This window comes from Sinocyclocheilus rhinocerous, unplaced genomic scaffold (genome assembly GCF_001515625.1).
Source record: "Sinocyclocheilus rhinocerous isolate Xijiao unplaced genomic scaffold, SAMN03320098_v1.1 scaffold5141, whole genome shotgun sequence".
NCBI classification, from domain to species: domain Eukaryota; kingdom Metazoa; phylum Chordata; class Actinopteri; order Cypriniformes; family Cyprinidae; genus Sinocyclocheilus; species Sinocyclocheilus rhinocerous.
This window is the reverse complement of record NW_015660493.1, coordinates 131,228-140,553: the sequence shown is the minus strand read 5'-3', so window position 1 is coordinate 140,553 and position 9,326 is coordinate 131,228. Positions and strand designations below refer to the sequence as shown.

At 29.8% G+C, this 9,326-nt stretch overlaps 1 protein-coding gene across 4 annotated transcripts in view; it reads left to right on the top strand.

The window, feature by feature from the left end:
* Nucleotides 1-1,777: 1,777 nt before the first annotated feature.
* LOC107724996 (serine/arginine-rich splicing factor 10-like) overlaps nt 1,778-9,326 on the top strand; it is an 11,547-nt gene continuing 3,998 nt past the window's right edge. The window contains exons 1-4 of one of the 4 annotated variants that reach the window (XM_016534108.1): nt 1,778-1,936; nt 3,825-3,929; nt 6,822-6,925; nt 7,117-7,288. In XM_016534108.1, the coding sequence (XP_016389594.1) occupies nt 1,872-1,936; nt 3,825-3,929; nt 6,822-6,925; nt 7,117-7,288 (446 nt within the window). In that variant the 5' untranslated portion in view covers nt 1,778-1,871. Of the gene's footprint in view, nt 1,937-3,824; nt 3,930-4,368; nt 4,655-6,785; nt 6,926-7,116; nt 7,289-9,326 lie in introns of all 4 variants that reach the window. The other 3 variants (XM_016534112.1, XM_016534110.1, XM_016534111.1) reach the window with 3 other exon arrangements.

Below are 9,326 nucleotides of genomic sequence, written 5' to 3'. Positions count from 1 at the left end.
CTCCATCACATGCTTTCAGATGGAGCGGCATTTAATACACAGAGTCGTATTGTTGTAATTAATTTATAGCATTAACAAGATGACCCGCTGAATTCATTTTGGGAGCGATGACTGATTGAATGTATTTTTAGTCCAGTGCCTGTATATAAGATTAGTATTGACCAAGTTCAGAGGCTGTCATATGTGGATCATCTTATACTATGTTGTGTAGTTTCAATATGAAAAGTAACTTTTATATTGATTCAATGGATTTATTGCATTTTGGGGAAAAAAAAAAAAAAAACGAGTCATGGATTTATTGCATTTTGGGGAAAAAATAATAAAATTTTGTAATAAATCTTTGAAAATCAAAATCTGGATTTGAATTTTTAATGTTATTATAACCTAAAGATGCTATGTGAAAGTTTGAAACAGAAAATAGTGGTTTTCATCTTGCCACTTTCTTGGTAAAGAAAACACATTTTTACTCAAATTAATCAAAATGGATTTATAGCGTTTTGGAACCAAACTCTTTATATTATGAATCATATTTTCTGCCGGACGATGCTTATATTCTCTGGTGTTTCAGTGCATTGTCAAGCTGGAGGGAGGGAAGCTGGTGTGTCAGACGGATCGATTCTCTCACATCCAGGAGATCACGGCAGGAGAGATGGTGGAGGTTTGCACTGATGATGATCTGCACATGTTGCTCATCAGAGCTCACAACTGTCTAGATCTGTGAAATATGAACATTTGCCATTTTCTCTTTCCAGACCCTGACGGTAGGAGGAACCAGCATGATCAGGAGGAGCAAGAAGATGTGAAGAGTGTGATCACCACTGGCTATTTAAATAAAGCTCTGATTTATCATACTAGTGTGTGTTTGTTGTGATTTGGTACATTGCATTATTCGCTCAAACAAACTATAAATAAACAAACAAACATTTCCATCAGATTTGCTTCAATATGAACAGAAATGTAAACCGTAACATACATAAATACCAAACCATTAGGCCAGCATGTACAGTAATTAATAAATTATATGAAATTAACATATAAAACACACATAACATGTAAAATATTTTTGTCATGAGAAATCAGTCCAACCTTTCTGGTAGAATGAAAAGTTTTCAAATTGTAAGTTAAAATTTTTTTTTTAAATATTAAAATATAAAAAGAGAAATTTCATATTATTTCAAAAATATAAAAGAGATTTCAGTGATGCATCATTCATATTAAGATAAGTAACATGAATTTTAAAACGGATGATTTATGGATCATAGCCTATATGTTGCTCTCCATGAATAAATGTTTATTTGTTTTAATAAAGATATTCATTAAGATAAACAGAAAAATATAAATAAAATCAAAAGATATAAATATAAAGAAATAAACCAAAACAAAATAGGAAAAACGCTAAACAGATATTAACGCATTCTACAGCTTTTTTTATTTTTCAGACTCCGTAATGTTTTTAGATATTATTGAACTTCTGCATTCAGTACTTTAAAGGCGTATTTCCGTCAATATTTAACTTTTTTTAAACACCATATTAAACAACATTACGTGCGTATGTAAACCATAGACTGTTAAAAAAAAAAAAAAGATGTAAACACACATTTTTGTTTTTTAATCATTTTTATAAAATATCAAAATATGTCATTTTTATATTCTGCAATAAATATAGGCCTATATCAAATAAAAAAGTAAAAACAATTATTCAAACAAAAATCTTTGTCTCGGCTCGGCGGTGACGTCATGGCGCGCATGCGCGTGACGTCAGTGCGTGACCCGCGCGCTGTGTACGTGAGGACGTTGATCAGGACTGCGGCCTGCTCGAGCTGCGTGTCTCTCTGTGCGTTTGAGGAGCTAAAGGTTGCTGTTTTTTTATCATGGCGAGATACATGCGACCTCCAAACACGTCTCTGTTCATCAGAAACATCTCCGATGACAGCAGGTTAGTGCGCTTAGTGAGTACTAGTTAGTGCATCGGTCTGCGTCGGCCGCGTCTGCGTCGCTAAAATCTGACTAACCGTCAGAAATCTGTCGTGTGCATTAATATACATCACGGTTCGACGCTTATCTAAAGCTAAATTCATAAACCAGCGTACTGGTGAGCGGGTTTAATCTATTTTGCATTAGGGTAACATACTTCCTACTAGTTACTAGAGTTAAGATGGATTAAATGGTAAATAAATACATGTTTATCTCATGTAGAATGTTTTTAATCTAATATTTGCAGCAGGATTGGGTTTCTTCCTATTGTGGCTGGTATTAGCTGCATGAATATTAATGAGGAACACTGCATACATAATGAGAGACATTCCAGACTCAGATTTCAGTCTAAATATCTTCACAGATTACTGTATCTTTCACCCAGTATTAGCCTGAAATGCTTCAACTGATCGATTCTTGTCGAAACTGCTGAAGATTTTCTTGCATGTAAAAGTTGGTGGGTTATTTTTTTGTTTGTTTATAATGTCTGCTCAAACTTTGTGCCTGTATATGCTTCCCAACATATCTCTAATAAGATCTACCACTTATACAGTAAAGCAAATATACCAGAAATTATGTTTCGACGAAAGTAAACTGGTTTGGATTTTTTTCTGTTCGTTTTCTCCATACGGGAAAAAATCATATACTATTGTAGTATATATATATATATATATATATATATATATATAGTATATTCTGCAGTATTTAAATCTACTGGCAAAGACACTCCTTTGCAAGTGTTTTGCACTGTAAATCTTTAACCTGCAAAAAGCTGGCGGTGATAACTGCAATAACTGCAAGAAGATTTCTTGTCATTCTAGTTCACGCCATTAAACAGTGTAAATAGCATAATATATATATATATATATATATACACAAACATATACATATTTTACAATTGAAAATACATTTTTCCTAATAATCAAATACATTTTATAACTTGTTTATTAATTCTTTTTTAGTAATTTTTAGTGTTTTTTTTATTTGTTGTTCTTTAAAAAAATATGTATGATAAAATATTACCATTTAATTTATAATAAAATTATATTTAGGTTTAATTTATTTTGGGAATGTATTTAATTCTTTTGTATTAATTTAGAAATGTAATTTTTGGATTTTATTTTATTTATTTATGGACTTTTTTTTCACATTTAAAATTTAAAATTTATTTTTATTTATTTCCAGTTAGTAATTTTAGTGCTTCTAGTGTTTATTGATATTTTATCATTTATTTTTTATCACTTGTTTATTAAGCTTTTATTTTTAGTTATTTTTTTAGTGTGTTTATTATGCGTTTGTCATGAGTATTTATTTAAATATTAATATTTTTGTTTTATTTATTTTTATGCTTTTGTTTTAATTTCAGCTTTGGTTTCAATCATTTCCAGTTAGTTATATACAATATATACATTATATTGCTTCTAGTGTTTCTTCATGTATTATAATTTTAGTTTTTTATAATATGTTTATTCATGTTTTATTTTTGTTTTCACTTATTTTATTTTTTAGTAATTTTGTGTGGATTTTTATTATTATTTTAAAATATTACTATTTAAGTTTCATTTATTTATTTTTATTTCAATGTTGGGTTTTATTTATTTCCAGTTACTAATTTTAATGCTTCAACTTAAACTAAATGAGAATTATGAGTGTTGTCTAAATCAGAAGGATTGGTGAGTCTCTTCGGGATTATGGGTAGTTTAATTCTTCATGAATTTGGGAAGCAAGCATGATTTTTTCCACACTGCCTTGTGGCTTGAGAGCTTCCATCACGTGACTTTCCTCCAAGCACTCCTGGGAAAAGCTCTCAGAGAGACAAATGAATGTCCTGTGATTTCATGGTACTTTAGGCCAGAGGATTTGCGTCGTGAGTTTGGTCGTTACGGACCTATAGTAGATGTCTACGTTCCTGTTGACTTCTATTCACGGCGACCAAGAGGATTTGCATACGTACAATATCCTTTGTAGGCAAATGTGTACAAGAAAGAACATATTGTGAACTTTTAAAGGGATGTTTCATCCAAAAAAATCTGACTTTTCCTTTTGTTGAAGCCAAAAAGAGATATTGAGCCGAATGTCCAAGCTGCTCTTTTCCAGATAATGGACGTGAATGGGGACTGGAGCTGTAGGTAGTTCCCCCATGTGACTTATTCGCTTTATTCCCATATTTATCCTTCAGAAGACGTGGAATATGGCGCACAAGTCACATATTATTTTTATGGTGCTTTAATCTTTTTTTAGAGCTCCTCAGCTCCAGTCCCCATTCACTTCCATTGTAATCGGACAAAAACGGTTGTGATTTTTTTTTTGGGTGTAAAGTCTCTTTAAAGCTTGATTGGCCGTGGACATGTCCGATGTTTGTCTCCTAACCTTATATTTCCTCTGTTGTCTCAGAAAATGTAAAGACATACAGTTCTGGAGACCTTCCCTACAAAGAGTATTTAAAAGGGCCGATGTAGAGTAGATTCAAGACAAAGACAATAAAGAGAGAGTTAAAGCTTGAAGATTCAAAGGGGACCAAAATTGGAGTCAAGGCCTCGTTCTGACCAAAGAAAGAGGAAAAGACTAAAGGTTATTGGGCACAGACATCCCCAAGTCCTTCTCGGAGGCGGTTAAAGACAATAAAGGTCAAGCTGAAGGTCAAAGGTCAAGCATGTTAAAGGTAACCTGTTTTAATGCTGTATCCTACCATTACAGAGCACATGATTTCTGAACGTAATCAAAGGCAGTTTTACAATCCATCATTTCTGTCCCTTTGATTCGCTCCTGTCCACGTCAACGTTTATGGGTTTTTCTTTAACTACAGGAACTTGTTTTTACTATTAATATTTAGCTTTACTTAATTTTTATTTCAATGTAGTTTTTATTTATGTCCAGTTAGTAATTTTAGTGTTTATTAATATTTTATAAATTATTAAACAATTTGTTTATTAAGCTTTTATTTATATATTTTTTGTTTTTGTAATTTAGTTGTGCTATGTTCATTTTTATTATTATTTTTTTTAAATATTTATTTAATATAATATATATATTTTTAAAATTAGGGCTGCAAAATGATTAATCGCATTCAAAATAAGTTTGTTTACATACTATATATGTGTGTACTGTGTATATTTATGTATATATAAATACACACACATACTTGTATATATTAAGGAAAATATGTTCGATTTATATATAAAATATATATATGCATACACATATTTTTTTTTTAAATATATACATGTGTGTATTTATATATACATAGTAAATATGCACAGCACACACATATAGTATGTAAACAAACTTTTATTTTGAATGTGATTTATCGTTTTGCAGCCCTAATAAAAATAATATTTGTTAATTTTTTTTTTTCCATTTTAGCTTTTATATATTTTTAGTTAGTAGTTTTAGTGTTTATTAATATTTTTGTATTTGTTTTTAGTAATTTTGTCATTTTTATTTTTTATTTTAGTTATTTAATTTAGTATAAATTTATTTTATTAAGTTCAGTGCTTCTAGTATTAATATTTGATCAATTAGTAAATAATTCTTTAATTTGTTTAAGCTTTTATTTTTATACTTTCAGTTTTAGTATTTTAGTAATTTAGTTGTGCTTTTGTCATTATTATTTAAATATTATTTTAAATATATTTATTTCTATCAAAAATTGTTTAATGTTTAATGTCAATTTTGGCTTTTATTTATTTCTAGTTAGTGTTTCGATATTTTTATTAATTTAAGAAATGTTGGGGTTCTGACATTTCTATTATTATTTTAATTGTATTTATTTTAGTATTAATTTGTTATTTTTTTATTTTAGTGCTTCTAGTGTTTATTAACATTTTATACATAATTTTTTATATTTTATAAAATATCTTAAATTATTTGTTATAATTTAAGGTTATAATAATAATATTAATGAATAAAATTAATTAATACACCAATAATATTTTCACATCTTTTTTGCATCATTGGATTGAAAATTACAACATTAAAATATTCTTTAAATTTTTTTCTAAATTCGTTCACACAAAAGTGCCTGAGGTTGAAGAAACACCCTTAAATACACTTATATTAATTAGTAAATAATTATTTAATTTAAGCTTTTATTTTTATATTTTCAGTTTTAGTATTTTAGTAATTAACAAAAGTGCTTTTGTCATTATTATTTAAATATTATTTTAAAAATATTTATTTTTTATTAAAAAATGGTTTAATGTTTAATGTCAATTTTGGCTTATAGTTAGTGTTTTAATATTTTTTATTAATTTAAGAAATTTTGTGGTTCTGTCATTTTTATTATTATTTTAAATTTATTTAAATTTTATTTATTTTAGTATTAATTTGTTATTTTTTATTTTAGTGCTTCTAGTGTTTATTAATATTTTATACATTATTTTTTAATATTTTATAAAATATCTTTTAAATTATTTGTTATAATTTGTTTATTAAGCTCTTATGTTCCATATTTCTATAAAACATACACAAAACAAATAAAATTAATTAATACAAATAATATTTTCACATCTTTTTTGCATCATTGGATTGGAAATGACAACATTAAAATATTCATTTCATTTTTTTCTTTATTTGTTCACACAAAAGTGTCTGAAGTTGAAGAAACACCCTTAAAAATACACTTAGGAAATTTTGTGAGTTTCTTTCATGATTTGAGAGTAATTTCATCAAACACCTTCCCCCTGTTGCCGTTTATCACAATTAATTCAGATGATTATTTGTGTTTTGCTTTATGACCTATAATGTTTTTGGTGAATATTGAGATGGTGAGTTCAGTTTCTGTCATATGAGTGTTCATCGCTGTGTGTCAGACTGGTAAAAATGCAAAGCCTTAACCGCATCAGCATGTTCGAGGACGTTCGTGACGCGGAGGATGCGCTGCATAACCTGGACAGGAAGTGGATCTGTGGACGGCAGATCGAGATTCAGTTCGCTCAAGGAGACAGGAAGAGTATGACGCTGGTTTTCTGCATGCCAAAAATTAATATAAAGTTTTTGAACTGCAAAAATGTGAATTCTCTAGTATAAATGCATTTAAATATTTATTTTTAAATATATTTTTTAATATTATAAAAAAAAAAAAGAATGAAATCTGGCTAAATTGCATGCATTTGTCTTTGTCGTTTGTGTTGTCACGTGCAGCTCCCGGTCAGATGAAATCCAAAGAGAAGCACTCTCCTCGCAGCGACTCGCGGTATGATGACTACGAGCGCGACGGCCGGCGCAGACGCTCACGCAGCCGCAGTTACGGCAGAAGCAGATCTCGCAGTCCTTCATACGAACGCCGCGCGCACAGATCAGGAAGCCCCAGAGAGTGAGAACAAACACATACTGAACTGGGCCCGTATTCACAAAACATCTTAAAGCTAAAAGCAGCTCATAACTCGCCGATTTAGGAGAAAATCTTAGCTTTTAATGGGTGTGTCAATCCTAAATTTAGGACTCTAACCCCCGGTTTCACAGACAAGGCTTAAGCCTAGTCCCAGACTAAAATGTAAATCTGAGCTGTTTCAACTGAAAGACATTTGCACGGACTGATCTTAAAATATATCAGTGCCTTTGTTTTGTCTCAAGATGCACACCAGTAATATTTTTTTCCTAAGCACGTTTATAAAAATTACTTAAATGTCCTAATTGAACTATTGCTTAATTCTGGCTTAGTCTAAGCCCTGTCTGTGAAACCAGACCTAAGAGTGTTTCACAAAGCGTTTTAGCACTAAAACTAGCTCCTAAATCTGTGAAAGGTTAGGAGCAGTGAAGAGGATTGCGTCCAGTTTGGTGTTCTTTTAAGTTTGCATGTCTTCCTATCAGCCATGATTATTCCACTCTGTTAATTAAAAGGCTGTTTATATGCATATTCACTAATTGTTTATGAGAAGCACACATGTAAGAGGCTGACAGTTAGCTGAACATATACTTGTTTAATTAGTGACTCTTAGCCTGCATTTTAAAATCTTTATTTGAATGTTGCAATTAACATTTTTATTTTTAAACCTTTATTTGAATATGGCAACTTAAAATCGTGCTCTACAATATTTCTATGAATAAATCTCTGTGTCTGACCCTGCATAGACCGCAATACAACTGTATTGTTCCCAAGTCCAGAAACATAGCAACGAACTATCCCTTTAAGACTTCTCTCTATTCCTTAGTACAAGTTTGTCTCAGCAGCTTTGTAAATAGGTTTTAAGAGAAAACTCTTAGCTAAAAACTTTTACTTTTATTTAGGAGAACTCTTAGTGGTAAGATGAAAATGTTTTGTGAATTTTTATTTATTATTTTTTTTTGCCCAGATTTCAAATCAGTCTAACATACAGACAGAAAAAGTGGATTATATTCTATTAGAATTGTTCAGTAGAAAATCTATATTGTAACATTTTACAGTAAGGTCCTATTAAATCATGTGTTGTTGCATTAACATTAACTGATAATGAGCAATGCAAAAATATTTTTTTATTTAACTTATTTTAAACTTAATATTTATTACACTGCACAAAGTTATGTATTATAATATATAAAATAATAATTATTATAATAATTTTTAAAATGGCTGTTAATTCTTATTTTGCTCCCAATTTGCATTTTCTCTAACATATCCATAAACCACCCTCATCAAAGTTAAATAGGCTTTTTTTAATTTATACTTTTTTTCACTTGTGAATTTTTAATTTTGCAATTCATTTTTTTTTTTTCAAATAAAAATATTATTAAAAACGTATTTTTTTTAATCTAATTTTTAACTTTTTTTGAACTGCACAAAACTAAAATATATTATATATAATGGAGATGCACGATATTATCGGACCAATATCGGAATATCGATATGAAAAAGTATACCGATATGTCTTGCCGATAAGAGGAATACATTAACTCACATGTGCTCAGGGTGTGCTAGCCATTAGATCACGTCAGCAGTGTGGCTCATTCTTGAAGCAAAGTTTTGCCTGAATAGTGATTAGATTCACTGTTTTGGATTGCTGCATTTAAACTGAGAAAGCAGGTACAGAATGATGCATTGGGTGTGTGATAGAGTAAACCGTAATAGCACTGCAGCGGCAGCCTCCCCCGGGTCCTAAAGCCCGCTTAGTAAGGAGTTTTAATTCCGTAGGGGGCGCTGTTGGCCTACTTCTAATAAAATGAAAGCAAAATACACAAATAATATTTAGACTGTGTTTCTGATTAAATAAAGCAGTAATTGATGCCATAAAATCATGAGTATGTTTTGATTTAAAGGTCAGAAGCTATAGCTTACAAGAAAAAAAATCGCAAACATGACACTTATAAATTAAATAATTTTATACTGATTTATTCATTTATGTGTAATATGTTTTATTTTTTAAACAAATCATAAG